Source organism: Salvelinus namaycush, unplaced genomic scaffold (genome assembly GCF_016432855.1).
Source record: "Salvelinus namaycush isolate Seneca unplaced genomic scaffold, SaNama_1.0 Scaffold123, whole genome shotgun sequence".
In the NCBI taxonomy this organism is placed as follows: Eukaryota; Metazoa; Chordata; class Actinopteri; order Salmoniformes; family Salmonidae; genus Salvelinus; species Salvelinus namaycush.
Genome location: NW_024057931.1, coordinates 7,067 through 27,028, shown reverse-complemented (window position 1 = coordinate 27,028; position 19,962 = coordinate 7,067). Strand labels below are relative to the sequence as shown.

The 19,962-nt window shown below is 46.4% G+C and overlaps 1 protein-coding gene across 1 annotated transcript in view; it reads right to left on the bottom strand.

The window, feature by feature from the left end:
• LOC120036171 (mitogen-activated protein kinase 6-like) overlaps positions 1 to 18,889 on the bottom strand; it is a 30,582-nt gene extending 11,693 nt beyond the window's left edge. The window contains exons 1-3 of the mRNA XM_038982643.1: positions 18,778 to 18,889; positions 11,919 to 12,829; positions 10,071 to 10,388 (exon numbers count right to left, since the gene is read on the bottom strand). Of these exons, the coding sequence (XP_038838571.1) occupies positions 10,071 to 10,388; positions 11,919 to 12,155 (555 nt within the window). The 5' untranslated portion in view covers positions 12,156 to 12,829; positions 18,778 to 18,889. The remainder of the gene's footprint in view (positions 1 to 10,070; positions 10,389 to 11,918; positions 12,830 to 18,777) is intronic.
• Positions 18,890 to 19,962: the final 1,073 nt, after the last annotated feature.

The window sequence follows — 19,962 nt, the reverse complement described above, 5'->3', positions numbered from 1 at the left end:
TACTGTAAAGCCCTATGGCTCCCTATTCCCTACATGGACCCTGGTCAACAGTAGTGTACTGTAAAGCCCTATGGCCCCCTATTCCCTACATGGACCCTGGTCAACAGTAGTGCACTGTAAAGCCCTATGGCTCCCTATTCCCTACATGGACCCTGGTCAACAGTAGTGCACTGTAAAGCCCTATGGCTCCCTATTCCCTACATGGACCCTGGTCAACAGTAGTGTACTGTAAAGCCCTATGGCCCCCTATTCCCTACATGGACCCTGGTCAACAGTAGTGCACTGTAAAGCCCTATGGCCCCCTATTCCCTACATGGACCCTGGTCAACAGTAGTGCACTGTAAAGCCCTATGGCCCCCTATTCCCTACATGGACCCTGGTCAACAGTAGTGCACTGTAAAGCCCTATGGCCCCCTATTCCCTACATGGACCCTGGTCAACAGTAGTGCACTGTAAAGCCCTATGGCTCCCTATCCCCTACATGGACCCTGGTCAACAGTAGTGCACCGTAAAGCCCTATGGCTCCCTATTCCCTACATGGACCCTGGTCAACAGTAGTGCACCGTAAAGCCCTATGGCTCCCTATTCCCTACATGGACCCTGGTCAACAGTAGTGTACCGTAAAGCCCTATGGCCCCCTATTCCCTACATGGACCCTGGTCAACAGTAGTGCACTGTAAAGCCCTATGGCTCCCTATTCCCTACATGGACCCTGGTCAACAGTAGTGCACTGTAAAGCCCTATGGCTCCCTATTCCCTACATGGACCCTGGTCAACAGTAGTGTACTGTAAAGCCCTATGGCCCCCTATTCCCTACATGGACCCTGGTCAACAGTAGTGCACTGTAAAGCCCTATGGCCCCCTATTCCCTACATGGACCCTGGTCAACAGTAGTGCACTGTAAAGCCCTATGGCCCCCTATTCCCTACATGGACCCTGGTCAACAGTAGTGCACTGTAAAGCCCTATGGCCCCCTATTCCCTACATGGACCCTGGTCAACAGTAGTGCACCGTAAAGCCCTATGGCTCCCTATTCCCTACATGGACCCTGGTCAACAGTAGTGCACTGTAAAGCCCTATGGCCCCCTATTCCCTACATGGACCCTGGTCAACAGTAGTGCACTGTAAAGCCCTATGGCCCCCTATTCCCTACATGGACCCTGGTCAACAGTAGTGCACCGTAAAGCCCTATGGCTCCCTATTCCCTACATGGACCCTGGTCAACAGTAGTGCACCGTAAACCCCTATGGCTCCCTATTCCCTACATGGACCCTGGTCAACAGTAGTGCACCGTAAAGCCCTATGGCCCCCTATTCCCTACATGGACCCTGGTCAACAGTAGTGCACTGTAAAGCCCTATGGCTCCCTATTCCCTACATGGACCCTGGTCAACAGTAGTGCACCGTAAAGCCCTATGGCTCCCTATTCCCTACATGGACCCTGGTCAACAGTAGTGCACTGTAAAGCCCTATGGCCCCCTATTCCCTACATGGACCCTGGTCAACAGTAGTGCACCGTAAAGCCCTATGGCCCCCTATTCCCTACATGGACCCTGGTCAACAGTAGTGCACTGTAAAGCCCTATGGCCCCCTATTCCCTACATGGACCCTGGTCAACAGTAGTGCACTGTAAAGCCCTATGGCCCCCTATTCCCTACATGGACCCTGGTCAACAGTAGTGCACCGTAAAGCCCTATGGCTCCCTATTCCCTACATGGACCCTGGTCAACAGTAGTGCACCGTAAAGCCCTATGGCTTCCTATTCCCTACATGGACCCTGGTCAACAGTAGTGCACTGTAAAGCCCTATGGCTCCCTATTCCCTACATGGACCCTGGTCAACAGTAGTGCACCGTAAAGCCCAATGGCTCCCTATCCCCTACATGGACCCTGGTCAACAGTAGTGCACCGTAAAGCCCAATGGCTCCCTATCCCCTACATGGACCCTGGTCAACAGTAGTGTACTGTAAAGCCCTATGGCTCCCTATTCCCTACATGGACCCTGGTCAACAGTAGTGCACTGTAAAGCCCTATGGCTCCCTATTCCCTACATGGACCCTGGTCAACAGTAGTGCACTGTAAAGCCCAATGGCTCCCTATCCCCTACATGGACCCTGGTCAACAGTAGTGCACCGTAAAGCCCTATGGCTCCCTATTCCCTACATGGACCCTGGTCAACAGTAGTGTACTGTAAAGCCCAATGGCTCCCTATCCCCTACATGGACCCTGGTCAACAGTAGTGCACTGTAAAGGGAATAGGCTGCCATTTGGGAGACAGCCGCCGTCGCTGTTTGTTTCTGTTACCCAGCGGCCAGTCACCCACCTTGGTAGATCAAAGCTACTAGAGCTCTGCTCGGGCCCTGTCACATTAGACCTGCCTGCAGTCTCCTCAGTGACGATAGGTTATACAAGTACGTTTGTCCCAGAGCTCAATCCCACCCACTACAGCCTCGCCCCTGGCCACTACAGCCTCGCCCCTGGCCACTACAGCCTCGCCCCTGGCCACTACAGCCTCGCCCCTGGCCACTACAGCCTCGCCCCTGGCCGCACAAAAATGGACAGACGAAAAAGGGAGAGAAAATACAGAAAGGGGAAAAAAGGGAGAGAAAAAGGGAGGAGACATACACAGGCCCAGTCAGCAGCCACAGAAAGCAGGATAATCCCCCTGTCTCTCACACACACACCAATCTGTACTTCCGGGACAGTAGAGTCAGCAACAATACGCTGCCTGCCAGTCTGCCCTCAGGCCCTGCAACACAAAAGGCACCCACCAAACCAGTGCCCTGTCTTGTTCTTCCATCCTCAAGTCCCCACAAGGACAGTAAAACAAGATCACACCCACAAGGACAAAGGCTATTTTCAGCTTAAGGGTTAGCAGTTAGGGAAAATATGATTTTGAATGGAAATCAATTATAGATCCCCACAAGGTCCCATGCTGTGTGTGTGTGTGTGTGTGTGTGTGTGTGTGTGTGTGTGTGTGTGTGTGTATTACAGCGGTAAAACAACACTCTCTGATCTGGGGAGAAATCATTAGGTCGAAAACATTTCACAACTGAAACCATTTAATCTAAATGGAAATCATTTTGCAACGAAAACAAGTTTCTATTGGACAAATTCAGGTAGGTCCCTCCCCGTTGGGTTCCATTTGCTTCTGTTTGGTTCCCTACTACGTCAGAGTGGTGTGCTGGCTGTTTCGGTCTCTGTCGCTAGAAAGACTCACTCATGTGTGTCAGTCAGAATATCATTATACAATTCTGACAAGCACAGGTTGTGCTGACCTTCTAAATGTAATGAACACCAGTCTGTAACCATGGCCTCCTTTATTATGGATATACCAATAAATCAATGAATTAGCTCAGGTAGGATAGTCCCACACTAAACAGCCTAATGTCTTCAGCTCATAACAAGGCTCAGCTAGCGGGCCAAGGGACAACAAGGCTCAGCTAGCGGGCCAAGGGACAACAAGGCTCAGCTAGCGGGCCAAGGGACAACGAGGCTCAGCTAGCGGGCCAAGAGACAACGAGGCTCAGCTAGCGGGCCAGGGGCCAACGAGGCTCAGCTAGCGGGCCAAGGGCCAACAAGGCTCAGCTAGCGGGCCAAGGGCCAACAAGGCTCAGCTAGCGGGCCAAGGGCCAACAAGGCTCAGCTAGCGGGCCAAGAGACAACAAGGCTCAGCTAGCGGGCCAAGAGACAACAAGGCTCAGCTAGCGGGCCAAGAGACAACAAGGCTCAGCTAGCGGGCCAAGAGACAACAAGGCTCAGCTAGCGGGCCAAGAGACAACAAGGCTCAGCTAGCGGGTCAAGGGACAACGAGGCTCAGCTAGAGGGCCAAGAGACAACAAGGCTCAGCTAGCAGGGCCAAGGGACAACGAGGCTCAGCTAGCGGGCCAAGGGACAACGAGGCTCAGCTAGCGGGCCAAGAGACAACAAGGCTCAGCTAGCGGGCCAAGAGACAACAAGGCTCAGCTAGCGGGCCAAGAGACAACGAGGCTCAGCTAGCGGGCCAAGAGACAACAAGGCTCAGCTAGCGGGCCAAGAGACATGTGGAGCAACTGGAAATTATCTAGGTTGAATGACAGAATGATCTAGATGTAGAGACAGGAGAAATGATCTAGTCAATAAAAGCTGGTGGGTATTTTAAGCAGCACCAGGGCCAGGTTGGCTGGGTGGGTATATTTAGAAATGGGTAGATGTCTCTCTTTGCTTCAGCAGCTTTTAAGCAACTGAAGGAGCAGTCAGAAAACCAGCCAGCCAGAACAGTCTGCCAGCAGAATGTCATGAAATCAGTCAATACACTATCACAAATGAGGAAACTCCAAGCAGTTCCCAGCAGTGACAACTGCAGTCAGATTTAGCAACAAGCATGGTAGCCTGCCTGTAATGTTGCATAAGAAGTCTAGAATGAAAGAGGTTCTGAGAATCCACAGCAGATTACAACAAGTGAACATTCTAGCTAGTGCTTTGTCTAACTAATTTCAGGAGAATTCACACACACACACACACACACACACACACACACACACACACACACACACACCCGGAGTGACGCAGTAAGTCATTTCTCCAGACCAAAGCCACAGGTTTGCAACAGTCAGAGAGGCAGTGTTATCTAGCCCAGTGTTTGACAGAGAGAAAAACCTGTTTCCACTCACTGAGCGCTGTGCTGTTCTCACTACCAGACTAGTGGGTCGTCCATTCAAGACAGGAAGAACAGCCATGCTGTGGTTCTCTATGTAAAGCCTTTATCTGTGTACAATAGTTTACATTTTTACTTTAGCTTCAATTGTGCAAAGTGGTTTAGGAAAGAAATACATCATATATGTTTCTGTCTCAGATGGGTGGCTAACATCTCAGTGGAAGGAAGGGGGGAGTGAGGAGAGGAAGGGAAGAGGGAGGACGAAAAGGGAGTGTAGAGGAAGGGAGGAGGAAAATAAGAGGAAGGAGAGGAAGGCAGCAGTTGTAGAGTACTATAGGGTTGTCTCAGAGAACCTGGTGACAGAGGATTAGTAGCTAGATTTCCTCAGAGAACCTGGTGACAGAGGATTAGTAGCTAGATTTCCTCAGAGAACCTGGTGACAGAGGATTAGTAGCTAGATTTCCTCAGAGAACCACACGAAGCTAGCTGTACACACACACACACACACACACACACACACACAGGTTTTATATACACACACACAGCTTTAATCCCCAGGGGATATGTGTTAGGCATGTCTTTATATACACACAGCTTTAATCCCCAGGAGATGTGTGTTAGCCATGTCTTTATATACACACAGCTTTAATCCCCAGGGGATATGTGTTAGGCATGTCTTTATATACACACAGCTTTAATCCCCAGGGGATATGTGTTAGGCATGTCTTTATATACACACAGCTTTAATCCCCAGGAGATGTGTGTTAGCCATGTCTTTATATACACACAACTTTAATCCCCAGGAGATGTGTGTTAGCCATGTCTTTATATACACACAGCTTTAATCCCCAGGAGATGTGTGTTAGGCATGTCTTTATATACACACAGCTTTAATCCACAGATGTGTGTTAGGCATGTCTTTATAAACACACAGCTTTAATCCCCAGGAGATGTGTGTTAGGCATGTCTTTATATACACACAGCTTTAATCCCCAGGAGATGTGTGTTATGCATGTCTTTATATACACACAGCTTTAATCCCCAGGAGATGTGTGTTAGGCATGTCTTTATATACACACAGCTTTAATCCCCAGGAGATGTGTGTTATGCATGGCTTTGTGGGTCAAAATAAAACGTGTTGATTAGAGAGAATGGTTTCTTTTAGAGCTGTTGCTCTGCTTAAAAAACGTGAATACACACGACTCAAGTCATTTCTCCCCTGCCGTTTTAAAAGCCTTGTGAACCTTCGAGTGGAAGCGGCGAGCCAAGCGGAGCTGTGTGTGTTGCTATAGCTGGGTAATTGGGTCAACGTGAGTATGTGTGTCATGGGAGGAGGACTGTGGTGGAGTGATCCGAGCTACAGCAGGAAACATGTGTGGTGGTGGAATGACGATCTCTCCCGTTCATCTTCCCTTCCTCCCCCTGTCTTAGTCTCCCCCTGTCTTAGTCCCCCCACTCTCTCTCTCTCTCTCTCTCTCTCTCAATAACATTCCAGTAAATGTACACCTGCACATCAAGAGCAGCTACCATCTGCAAGCTTAACAGTCTCTCTGCTGCTTCTTCATGACACACAGGCCTGGAGGGTTTTAGGGAATATACGTCTCATTCACACCGACGTCTTTTCAGGGTTTTACATGAAAAGGACTTGTTTGGAAAATGACTAACTTAGCTTGGTTAAAAAAAAACACCACTTAAACCACTTGTTGCTCACATGTAAAAGACCGTCATGTTATTGTCTCCATTTTGTCTAACTTCCTAGAACAAAACTGGGTTCAATAAAACATTTATATTCCTATAAACAAACCCTTCAGTATGTATGTCAAGGCCATTTTGCATTAAGAAATCTTCAGGGTTGGATTTCATCTTGTAAATAGGAGGTCAAGTTGCCTCACTGAGCAGATGTCATATAACTCAGCTAATGCTAGTCTACACAGCCATGCCCCTTGCCCTGCTTCACTGAAGGGCGCACTTACGCTAAGCTAACTGCTAAGCTAGCTAACTCTGGTCTTCAGCCGGCAGAGTCCCTGCCATGCTCACTGTGCTAAGCCGAAAGGGATGCTATTGCTAATGCTAAGCTAACGGACGCAAATGCAATGCTTTTGCCAACCCATGCGTCTAGTCAGCCAAAGGGCACGATAAGCTAAATGCTAAACTAACACTGGTTGTAACAGCAGAGCCCATGTTCCCTGCTTAACCTCAGGGCAAGATTATGCTACGCTAGCAGCTTGAGAGCAGCTCTAGCCTTGGAGAAAGGCTCCCACGATAGGCAGGACAAAGGAATGATAGACTGACTGGCTGGGAGGGAAATGCACAGGACGCTTGATTCCTGCCTGCACGTGAATTCCAGACATTCTTGGTGGCGGGCCACTGGGTGTTTGACTGCTGCGGGTCCCACAGAAGCAGGCTGAGGAGGCTCTGAGAAACTCAACACACAACAGGCTCTCACACACACACCACTCAACATACAGAACCAATCAATCCTCTAACAAAGTTTAGAATATTTATAAGGGTGGGGGGATGGGACAAATTCTGAGAACTTCAATAAGAGCCTAAAAGAAGTCTGAGAAACAGACAATGTAATCTCCATAAGAACCCAATCACCTAAACCCAATCAGAGACAAATGGTGGCCATATTAGGCCAATCAGGGCCCATCTCTGGTCCTATTAAGCCAATCAGGGCCCATCTCTGGTCCTATTAAGCCAATCAGGGCCCATCTCTGGTCCTATTAAGCCAATCAGGGCCCATCTCTGGTCCTATTAAGCCAATCAGGGCCCATCTCTGGTCATATTAAGCCAATCAGGGCCCATCTCTGGTCATGTACAACGCAGGACATGGAGTAGGTCTAGCTGAAGATATATAAAAATATAAACTGGATGCTGATTGGCTAACAGCCGTGGTATATCAGACCGTATACCACAGGTATGACAAAACATACATTTTTACTGCTCTAATTGCGTTAGTAACCAGGTTCTAACAGCAATAAGGCACCTCAGGGGTTTGTGGTATATGACTAATATACCACGGCTAAGGCTGTATGCAGGCATTACGTCATGCCATATACCACACCCTCTCGGGCCATATTGCTCAAATATAGCATCTATATAGACATTATAGAATATCTATACATTTAGACGTGTGCAAGTTCTTGCCAGTGTTCCAAGAGAGACAGAGATCAAGGTTAGTTGCTGCAAATGGACTGGTTCTTTATTTAGACAGAGTGAGCTGTACAAATAGCATGCAGAGAGGCAGAGCCAGCCAGCTACCCCAACAGCAGGGCAGCTTGGGCAGACAGGGGCACGGGAGTCAAGTGGTTGCCCCCCCCCCCCGTCCACTCAGGCTGTGTGTGTGTCCAGGCTCTCTGGATGGTACATGGAATGCGGCACCAAATGGTCGTGATTCTCTGCAGAGAGAAGCGTGTCCACACACACACACACACACACACACACACACACACACACACGAGCTTCTGCAGTCCAACAGAAATAGTTGACATCAGCAGAGGGTCTTTTCAATAGGCCGTTCCCTTGCCTCCATGTCATCAATACAAAACCTGCTTATATGGGGAAAAGCCACAGCAGAACAGAGCAGAGCTGCTATAGGGGCTAGGAGAGGGAGGAAGAGGAGGGAATATGGAGGGGTGTCTGGCTACAGAGACTGAAGATCGTGAGAAAATCTCTCTTGAACTTCAAACATGCACCTGTAGCACGCACACACACACTGAAATGGAAATGCCAGTTTCCTGCCGTGTCCCCAGCACGATTGCTATTCAACTGAGAGCGTTCTCAGCGATGAGTCACTGGAGCGTAGCGAGTCAACACTTGATCTGCGATATGAGCCACTAAAACCAGCTGCTGTTGGGGCTGTGTGTGTGAAGCTGTGGCCTAGCTGTAAGACTCTGGCTTGGGGCTGTGTGTGTGTGAAGCTGTGGCCTAGCTGTAAGACTCTGGCTTGGGGCTGTGTGTGTGTGTGAAGCTGTGGCCTAGCTGTAAAAGACTCTGGCTTGGGGCTGTGTGTGTGTGAAGCTGTGGCCTAGCTGTAAGACTCTGGCTTGGGGCTGTGTGCGTGTGTGAAGCTGTGGCCTAGCTGTAAAAGACTCTGGCTTGGGGCTGTGTGTGTGTGTGTGAAGCTGTGGCCTAGCTGTAAAAGACTCTGGCTTGGGGCTGAGCAGTGTGTGTGAGAAAGTGTGAGGCCTAGCTAACTGTAAAAGTCCTGAGTGTATCCTGTGTGGTGCCAGAGAGAGGGCCGAGTCCCACACCAGACATGCCCTGGTGATGACTAATCTAAGACACCTGTAGCTGCACGGTGACTACTCCACTCCTCAGCTCTCCTCCCTGCTTTCTTCCACTCCTCAGCTCTCCTCCCTGCTTTCTTCCTTCTTCCTCTCTCAGCTCTCTCCTCACTCCTTTCTTCAGTGACCCCTGCTCTCCCCTCAGAGTCCTGTCCAAAGAGCAGTGTACGGCTGGAGAAAGACCCACCTCAACCTACATTCTCCCAGAGCCAAACATCTCAGCCTAATCTCCATATCTCTGAAGTTTGAACGCCCGACTGGTGCACAATCTACACCACACAGCCTGGTCGACACCACACAGCCTGGTCGACACCACACAGCCTGGTCGACACCACACAGCCTGGTCGACAACACACAGCCTGGTCTACAACCCACAGCCTGGTCTACAACCCACAGCCTGGTCTACAACCCACAGCCTGGTCTACAACCCACAGCCTGGTCTACAACCCACAGCCTGGTCTACAACACACAGCCTGGTCTACAACACACAGCCTGGTCTACAACACACAGCCTGGTCTACAACACACAGCCTGGTCTACAACACACAGCCTGGTCTACAACACACAGCCTGGTCTACAACACACAGCCTGGTCTACAACACACAGCCTGGTCTACAACACACAGCCTGGTCTACAACCCACAGCCTGGTCTACAACCCACAGCCTGGTCTACAACCCACAGCCTGGTCTACAACACACAGCCTGGTCTACAACACACAGCCTGGTCTACAACACACAGCCTGGTCTACAACACACAGCCTGGTCTACAACACACAGCCTGGTCTACAACACACAGCCTGGTCTACAACACACAGCCTGGTCTACATAGTCTAAACTCTGGTCCTCAGCACCGGGGCAGGATGTGGATGTGGTCTCCCTCCCCTCAACGGAAATATTGGTTCCCAGGGCCCTTATCTCAGCGGAAGCATTTCCCCTGGGAAGGGAAACGGAGGCGCGACTTCAGGAACTACCATACATCCTCGTTTACTTCCTGTGGTGCAGTGTGGTGTGATCGGGTGACGCTATCAGCCTAGGGATTAGCCCAGTTGGTTTCTGGGCAATAAAGCCAGAACGCTATGCAGGTATCACACGGTTATTACAGACGGTAATGAATGTTAGTTTAACTAGTCTCTGTTTTAGCCTCTTACCTTGTGTGAGTAGTGAGGATCCATGATCCGGGCCAGCCCAAAGTCTCCTATCTTCAGCACCAGGTCCTCTGTGTTGACGAACAAGTTGGCAGGCTTCAGGTCTCTGTGCAGTACGTTGGCAGAGTGGATGTACTTGAGGCCTCTCAGCAGCTGGTACATGAAGAGTCTGGCGTGGTCCTCAGAGAGAAGACCCCTCTCCAGGAGCTGACACAGGTCTGTCTCCATGTACTCCTGGACGATGTACACAGAGTTCACCTCTGTCAGAGAGACCATGTCCTCTGTTAGGTGACGACCGCTGGGCCCTAACGTCTCAAATACCTGGGAGAGGGAAGTAGAGAATATTATCTGTTAGGTGGTGAGTGCTGGATCCTAACGTCTCAGATACCTGGCAGAGGGAAGTAGAGAATATTATCTGTTAGGTGGTGACTGCTGGGCTCTAGCGTCTCAGATACCTGGCAGAGGGAAGTAGAGAATATTATCTGTTAGGTGGTGACTGCTGGGCCCTAGCGTCTCAGATACCTGGCAGAGGGAAGTAGAGAATATTATCTGTTAGGTGGTGACTGCTGGGCCCTAGCGTCTCAGATACCTGGCAGAGGGAAGTAGAGAATATTATCTGTTAGGTGGTGACTGCTGGGCCCTAGCGTCTCAGATACCTGGCAGAGGGAAGTAGAGAATATTATCTGTTAGGTGGTGACTGCTGGGCCCTAGCGTCTCAGATACCTGGCAGAGGGAAGTAGAGAATATTATCTGTTAGGTGGTGACTGCTGGGCTCTAGCGTCTCAGATACCTGGCAGAGGGAAGTAGAGAATATTATCTGTTAGGTGGTGACTGCTGGGCTCTAGCGTCTCAGATACCTGGCAGAGGGAAGTAGAGAATATTATCTGTTAGGTGGTGACTGCTGGATCCTAACGTCTCAGATACCTGGCAGAGGGAAGTAGAGAATATTATCTGTTAGGTGGTGACTGCTGGGCTCTAGCGTCTCAGATACCTGGCAGAGGGAAGTAGAGAATATTATCTGTTAGGTGGTGACTGCTGGGCTCTAGCGTCTCAGATACCTGGCAGAGGGAAGTAGAGAATATTATCTGTTAGGTGGTGACTGCTGGGCTCTAGCGTCTCAGATACCTGGCAGAGGGAAGTAGAGAATATTATCTGTTAGGTGGTGACTGCTGGGCTCTAGCGTCTCAGATACCTGGCAGAGGGAAGTAGAGAATATTATCTGTTAGGTGGTGACTGCTGGATCCTAGCGTCTCAGATACCTGGCAGAGGGAAGTAGAGAATATTATCTGTTAGGTGGTGACTGCTGGGCCCTAGCGTCTCAGATACCTGGCAGAGGGAAGTAGAGAATATTATCTGTTAGGTGGTGACTGCTGGGCCCTAGCGTCTCAGATACCTGGCAGAGGGAAGTAGAGAATATTATCTGTTAGGTGGTGACTGCTGGATCCTAGCGTCTCAGATACCTGGCAGAGGGAAGTAGAGAATATTATCTGTTAGGTGGTGACTGCTGGATCCTAGCGTCTCAGATACCTGGGAGGGAAGGTGTTCATATGTTAACATCAACTCATATGAGCAGATACACCTGCATGTGTGCAGTGTAACTCACATCGTGCCTCTGTTCAGCACTAACTAGTGTGAGGTAGTCCAACAATTGGAAGTGACTTGTATTGTTCAACTCAGGCCAAGGCATATGACGGCAGTTTGATGTTGCAGTGTGACTTGAGCAGGGGAGTTCCCCCACTGTCTGCAGTGTTAGGAGCTGACCCATTCCACTGCTGTCCTGACTAAAGACATTTCCATATGAATGGCCAATAAAAAGTACTGTACAGTTGGTTACTGCATTTCCTGTGTTACCTTGACGGTGTTGTCGTGGTCCAGCCTCCTGATGATCTTGATCTCTCTCAGGGCGTGTTTGACGCTCTGAGGATCCGTCAGGATGATCTTCTTCACCGCCACGCGTTTGTCGCAGTCCGTGTCAACGGCTGAGAACACCAGGCCGTTCCCGCCGTAGCCCAGAGGCTTCAGGTCCATGTAACGTGGGCCCAGGTCAAACCCATGGATGTTCATCAGAGACTCAAACTTCTCCGCCATCTTGGATTTGATGTTTTGACTAAGTTTCTATTGACTTTGGAGTTGTTCAATACAAAATGGACAAACTGACTGGTAATAAGCAAAAGGAGGTCTTAAATGGTGTGTAATATTGTGAAAATATAAATGTGGGTGATACAACCCTTACAGAAGACTACTGTTTCCCCCTGTCTAACCCTCACAGAATCACACGGCTCTCTGACTCACAACCAGAGTAGAAAGTCATGTTTGTTTGACAAATGGTGCAAGTTTTTCCAGGCCTAATATGAATTACTTTTTCAAAATCGTTTTTTTTTTTTTGGCGCTTCTCCGGTTATTAAACCGTTTTTAGGCGTTTAGTGTTTAACAGCCAGCGATAATGGAATGAACGCAAGAGGCCAATTCAAAAACTACAACAGCATATCGTTGCATCCTCACAGTACAGATACATTCAGTGATAGACTCATTCTGTGTAGCTGCATTGATTCTAATTGCGCCAAAAAGCACTACAATTTTAAATTCTATTTTTTTTGTGTTTTTTTGTATTTACTCAATCTTCTTCCTGTTGAAACTACCGCTCATCCAAAATGGTGTCTTGCCTTTTAGTCTTCACAGAGTAGTCTGGCCCTCAACAATCGGGTGGCTCAAGCTCACCACAGTCGCAATCAAAGCTATCCTCCATTTTACATGGGCGTAACCTGAAACAGAAACAACACAATGCTTTAGGTCAGCAATCAGACAACAATTAGACAATAGTAACACTGCCATGGCTGGCTGACTTGACATAGTTCCATTCAACCGTTTAACAGCCTGACGTCAAATGGACTAAACGACTGTCACTGTCCAATTTAAGATGACCCAAAAGAGAAATACATGTAGAGAAATGCTAGCTAATACGTTTCAAAAGTTTCAAACTAGGTTTTTCATCCAATTGGCGACAGATTTTCACACAAATATTCTAAAATCCGCCTAAAAACAATATGCAAATCTTCCCACCAGAGATGAGTTTCCATCAAATTGACTTGTGCACGATTTACATAGTGCGCATCAAAATACATTTTGCGGTTAAATTCCCATGTAAAAAAAAAAAAAGAAGCAAGTTAATTGGGTTCATCACATTTTCAACTCTACTGATTGTTTTCACAAAAAAATATGTTGTATAGCAAGTGTGTCCATTCTGGTATTGGCGCGTGTGCTCTAGACAACCGCTCACAGATACAGTGCGGGTATAAGACTACACCTGGATTATTATTTGACAAAAGAGCGAGATTATCTTTATTTGTAAAACGGCAGCCGAGCGTCGATGATCACGTCAACAGAATAAGACCCTTGATATTTATTGGAAAATAGTCTTATATTTTAACTATTTGAGGAAAATGTCCAGTTTTAGTCAATAAACTACAAAAAAATTGCTAGCTAGCTGGCTTTGCAATCCAGCCACGTTGCAATAAAGACCATATGGTCTGCGGAAAGTCGCTAGGCAGATGTTAGAATGGGCTAAAGTAGTTTGGGAAAGGGGGATACCTAGTCAGTTGTACAACTGAATGCCTCCAACTGAAATGAGAGGTTCAGGGGGCTGCCTTAATCCACATCTTTGGCGCCCGGGGAACACACTGTGTTAACTGCCTTGCTCAGGGGCAGAATTACAGATTTTTACCTTGTCAGCTCGGGGATTCGATCCAGCAACCTTTACGATTACTGGCCCAACGCTCTAACTTAAGTGACTGAGCGTGGTATGATCGTCGGTGCCAGGCATGCTGGTTCCAGTATCTCAGAAACGGCCGGCCTCCTAGACTTTTCACGCACGAGTGTCTAGGGTATACCGAGAATGGTGCGACAAACAAAAAGCATCCGGTCAGCGGCTGTCCTGTGGGCGAAAACAGCTCGTTGATGAGACGTCTAAAGAGACTGTCAAATGTTTTCCTGGCATACGTTAGGTCCCTTGATACCAATTGAGCAATGTTCCCATGCCCAGAAGAATTCAGGCTGTTCTGGAGGCAGGGTGGGGGTCTGACCCAGTACTAAATTGGTGTACCTAATAAACTGGCCACACTATATATGGCAAACATTAGCCAGTTAACGGCATAGAGTCAAGGTCCACGCCCATGCGGAAAACTAATTAGCTTAATAAACAAATTCCCATCAAAATCCACCTGTTTAAGCTGGAGACATTTGCCACAGGCTGCGTCTCAATACAATCTGCTATTCAATGGGTTTCTATGAGCTAATAGCAGTAAGGTCAAATTCAATGTTTCATATATATATATATATATTTTATACCTAAAGAGGTCCTAAATTTAAAAAATTAAATAGATAAATGATCCTTGGTAGGACCATCTTAAAACAATTCCATATGTTAGCTTAGTTTTCAGTCAGACATTCACACTTTCCATTCAGAGTTGAAATATCTAGCCAACATTTTTTTATTGAATTACATTGGTTGTTAACGTCGGCCGATTTGACACTTCAGCTTTGGTTGAAAGGCAAATACAAATGCATACTAGTAGTAGTCATCGCTCCTGCTCGAGTCTACACAATCTGGGTGATGTGAAACAACATCAGCATCTCACTGGCTTCTCTAGCGAGCTCTCATTGGCTATAGATAATCACCGTTCTCAGTCAAAATTTGTCGTTGCACATCTCACACTACAAGAGCATTGCAGAGTTTGTGCCGTTAAAATCAAACGTTTGAAAATATTGGGATGTCTGGGACTGCTCAAAGATTGGATGGGAAAAGCTCAGATTGCGTCTCTGACCCGCTCACATTAAACGAGCGTTGGTGACAGCCGCGCGGCTCAAGCAGGCAACGACATGGGGATTCCGTATCCGAGCTCAGAAACTTGTCTGGGACAACAACGTGGTCTCAGAGTATTTCACATTAAAACTGTAAGCAAATCCGAGACACTCCATTTAGTATGGTATGTTACGTTTAGTATGGTATGCATTAATTTGTGGTTGTCCATTATACATTTCATATGATATGTTACAAATTGCAATTAGTACACTATATGTTTCAAATTTGCTATACATATGATATTCCAATTTGTTGTGATCATTTTTTGCTAAGTGGCTAACGTTAGCTTTAGGGGTTAGGGGAAAGGTTAGCTAACATGCTAAGTAGTTGCAAAATAGCTATTAAAAAAAAGTAGTAAGTAGTTGCAAAGTTCTAATTAGCTCAAATGCAATCTTCGGGTTGCTATACGTTCGCGTTATACGCCCACCCAATCACGCTCCTTTAATTTATGCCTTAAGTAACCTATCTTATGTAACATCATACTAATTTGAGTGTCCCGGATTTACTTTCACTATGTTACGTCTAGTCTATGACACCAGTCTGGGGAATGCTAAATCAGGGGCAAAATCATGTAGTGTACAGACGTGGCCAAAAGTTTTGAGAATGACACAAATATTAATTTTCACAAAGTCTGCTGTCTCAGTTTGTATGATGGCAATTTGCATATACTCCAGAATGTTATGAAGAGTGATCAGATGAATTGCAATTAATTGCAAAGTCCCTCTTTAAAATGCAAATGAACTGAATCCCCAAAAAACATTTCCACTGCATTTCAGCCCTGCCACAAAAGGACCAGCTGACATGTCAGTGATTCTTTCGTTAACACAGGTGTGAGTGTTGACGAGGACAAGGCTGGAGATCACTCTGTCATGCTGATTGAGTTCGAATAACAGACTTGACGCTTCAAAAGGAGGGTGGTGCTTGGAATCATTGTTCTTCCTCTGTCAACCATGGTTGCCTGCAAGGAAACACGTGCCGTCATCATTGCTTTGCACAAAAAGGACTTCACAGGCAAGGATATTGCTGCCAGTAAGATTGCACCTAAATCAACCATTTATCGCATCTTCAAGAACTTCAAGGAGAGCGGTTAAATTGTTGCGAAGAAGGCTTCAGGGCATCCAAGAAAGTCCAGCAAGCGCCAGGACCGTCTCCTAAAGTTGATTCAGCTGCGGGGTCGGGGCACCACCAGTACAGAGCTTGCTCAGGAATGGCAGCAGGCAGGTGTGAGTGCATCTGTACGCACAGTGAGGCGAAGACTTTTGGAGGATGGCCTGGTGTCAAGAAGGGCAGCAAAGAAGCCACTTCTCTCCAAGAAAAACATCAGGGACAGACTGATATTCTGCAAAAGGTACAGGGATTGGACTGCTGAGGACTGGGGTAAAGTCATTTTCTCTGATGAATCCCCTTTCCGATTGTTTGGGGCATCCGGAAAAAAGCTTGTCCGGAGAAGACAAGGTGAGCGCTACCATCAGTCCTGTGTCATGCCAACAGTAAAACATCCTGAGACCATTCATGTGTAGGGTTGCTTCTAAGCCAAGGGAGTGGGCTCACTCACAATTTTGCCTAAGAACACAGCCATGAATAAAGAATGGTACCAACACATCCTCCGAGAGCAACTTCTCCCAACCATCCAGGAAGTTTGGTGACGAACAATGCCTTTTCCAGCGTGATGGAGCACCTTGCCATAAGGCAAAAGTGATAACTAAGTGGCTCAGGGAACAAAACATCGATATTTTGGGTCCATGGCCAGGAAACTCCCCAGACCTTAATCCCATTGAGAACTTGTGGTCAATCCTCAAAAGGCGGGTGGACAAACAAAACCCCACAAATTCTGACAAACTCCAAGCATTGATTATGCAAGAATGGGCTGCCATCAGTCAGGATGTGGCCCAGAAGTTAATTGACAGCATGCCAGGGCGGATTGCAGAGATCTTGAAAAAGAAGGGTCAACACTGCAAATATTGACTCTTTGCATCAACTTCATGTAATTGTCAATAAAAGCCTTTGGCACTAATGAAATGCTTGTAATTATACTTCAGTATTCCATAGTAACATCTGACAAAAATATCTAAAGACACTGAAGCAGCAAACTTTGTGGAAATTAATATTTGTGTCATTCTCAAAACTTTTGGCCACGACTGTACACCTGGCTTAAATGTGGGAGGACTGGACCTCCGACCTCACATAAAATGACAGTTTTTATATAAATACTTATTTCAGCACCCAAAGAATAGAGTTAGCCTGCAATTACACAGAACAATGTATGTAATTGCTGGCTATTCTTTGGGTGCTGAAATCAGTAGTAAAAAAAAAAAAATTTGACTCTACACTCCAGTGTTGCCAATTTAGCAACTCTGTTGCTAGATTTAGCAAGTCAGATCCTTCCAGCGACTTTTATTGGCAAAAGAGTAGAGACAAATTTAAATACTTTTTAAAGGCTGCCCCAGTGACTTTCGGTTGATTTTATTTATTTAACTAGGCAAGTCAGTTCAGAACAAACTCTTATTTACAATGACGGCCTACACCGGCCAAACCCGGACGACGCTGGGCCAATTGTGCGCCGATCTATGGGACTCCCAATCAAGGCCGGATGTGATGCAGCCTGGATTCGAACCAGGTACTGCAGTGTCTTAGCCCCCTACGCCACTCGGGATTTAGTGACTTCCGTGTTTGTGTGCCTGCCGGTCTAAACTCAGCTGCTCTTCTCCTGCTCCACTGAGCGCCACTCTAGCCTCTTGGTCCTCACCCCTCTGCTGCAGCGAGTGAAGTTAATTTATTAAATCGGCTCCTTGTTAAATGACACCACAGCTCTCTAAGGCATAAACAATAATAACAAGTAAAAAAAATAAAAATAAAGTGTATACTATTTTCAAAAAAAGTACTTGCTGTTTTTTTATGTGCATTTTAATTATTTAATCGGGTCTTTTTTGTTCTCCTTCACCTTCAAACATTCTATTTAGTTTTGCTTTGGGGAATGTATCATTGCATGAGAGGACTGAGGGACAGCATAAACCTAAAAACAAATACCTATTACGTCATCTAGGGACAAATGCTACTTTCCTTTAAAAAAAATGGATGTTAACACTGCGCCGCTCAACTCCATCGTAAATCGTGGAGTTGAGTCGGCTAGCAAGCTAGCTAAACGTTACTGTAGCATCGTTCGCTAACTAGCTACACACTTTCTATCCAAAACGGAGCTAGCCAGAAAACACCGAATTGTTTAAATGTAAATAACATGGCGATAGCAGCTTGCCAACAAAACATATTCGCCGTATTGTTGACTATAGGTTATTTTGTGTTAAACTAGTTCATCGTAATAACGTTTTTTTTCCAGATAGCCACTGCTAGCCAAGTTAACCATGTGATCGTCCCCCCATAAGTCATGAACCTCCGACTCCTGTGATATTTCGGGGAACAGACCCCTAGTTGACTGTTAGCTTATCCTACCTTACAGGTGAAATGAAATATCGTTGATATTCAGCCAACGGCTTCTATATAACGTTACCCATATAAACATTACATCGAATCAAATGACCAACGTTTATCCTCATATTTGGTTGATAGAGAGCTTGCCAACGATCCCGTGACATGAACAAAGGCGCCCGTTGTTGGCTTGAGGGTCTTTAGTTTAGCTGGCTAACCTCACAAACCAGTCGCTAGCTAGCTTCGTCGGCTACGTGGTCGTACCTCTGAGGTATAAAAGAGCGGATCCTACTCCCTCCTAACACAAAGCCGTTGCCAAACCGACGTCGAAAATGAACGTAATCTGCCGTTTAAAAACATAATACGACCTTCCCACATAACAATGCACTTATACGTAGCACTTATACGAAATAGTATTGAATCACTTACTGTTCTCGTCCGTTTCATTTGATATAGCTATGTTTTTCAAGGCGATATAAGGTCGGGCTGCGCTCCGTTCGCACTGCCCTGCGAGTCTGTTACAATCGCCATTCAGACTGGCTGCTTGCGTCAGCGTCATTCAAGAGACGTGGAGAATGGAGATGATGGGAAATCGGGCGGTAAATTCAAAATATTGGAATAAAACAAATATTTAGGGCGATTCTATCTTCTAATGTTTGTTTGATGTTATTTTACTGACTATGTTTTTTGTTATATTTAAAAAAATAGCCTAGTGTCCGAATAAACTGTTATTTTACGCTGTGGGCCCTGAAGTTATTGACAGCCGGGCAGAATCTTATCCTAAATAGATAGCCCCAATACAAAGGAAAAACACTAACAGGCCGTCATCACTATTGAATGGAGGATCAAAGCAGCCTTGGGAAACCTCAAACGCAAAACAGTTAAACATTAAGTAACAGTCATTAAAACAGTCACAAATCAATTAACAGCCATTAAAACAGTTAACGTCAATTCATTATTAAACTGCTGATAGTTAGGATTATGTTAATTCAGAAGGTCAATGATTTTAGACGTAGGCCTGTATATAAAATAATGCATAGGCCTAATTGACAACCTGTCATGTTCAGCCTATATAAAGCCTATAGCCTAAAATAATGCATAGCCTATAGGCCTAATTGACAATCATAGTGAGCCTATATATAAAGCCTATATCTTATGTCTATAGTAAACACTGAGACTATGCGGTTGAGTCTGACTGCTCAATGAAGTCCTCATGTATTAAACTTAAAGTAAAACACAGATCGATAGGCGGTATAAGCTTATCTTCACATCAAAATCAATCAATCATTTAATCATGACCTATAGTTTCTGTATTTCTCTCGCATGTATTTTACCTGTTATTGACTGGGCACAGGTGCAGTGCCTGTTACATTTGGACCATATGTCACACACAGTTGCTGAGACGGAGGATTATATTTATATTTTCAAAATAAATATTCAATATCAACACTCAAGAGAGATACTAATATTTGTGTCAACTTCCAAGCAAGTCAGTCAGACAAGACAGACAAACTTGTTTTGGAAATTCCTCTGCTTGCGGAAGACTGCGGAGGTGCTGCCGTTGTTTTTCATCCTTCAGCAGCAATGCAGTGTTTTCTGAGCGTTGCCTAATGC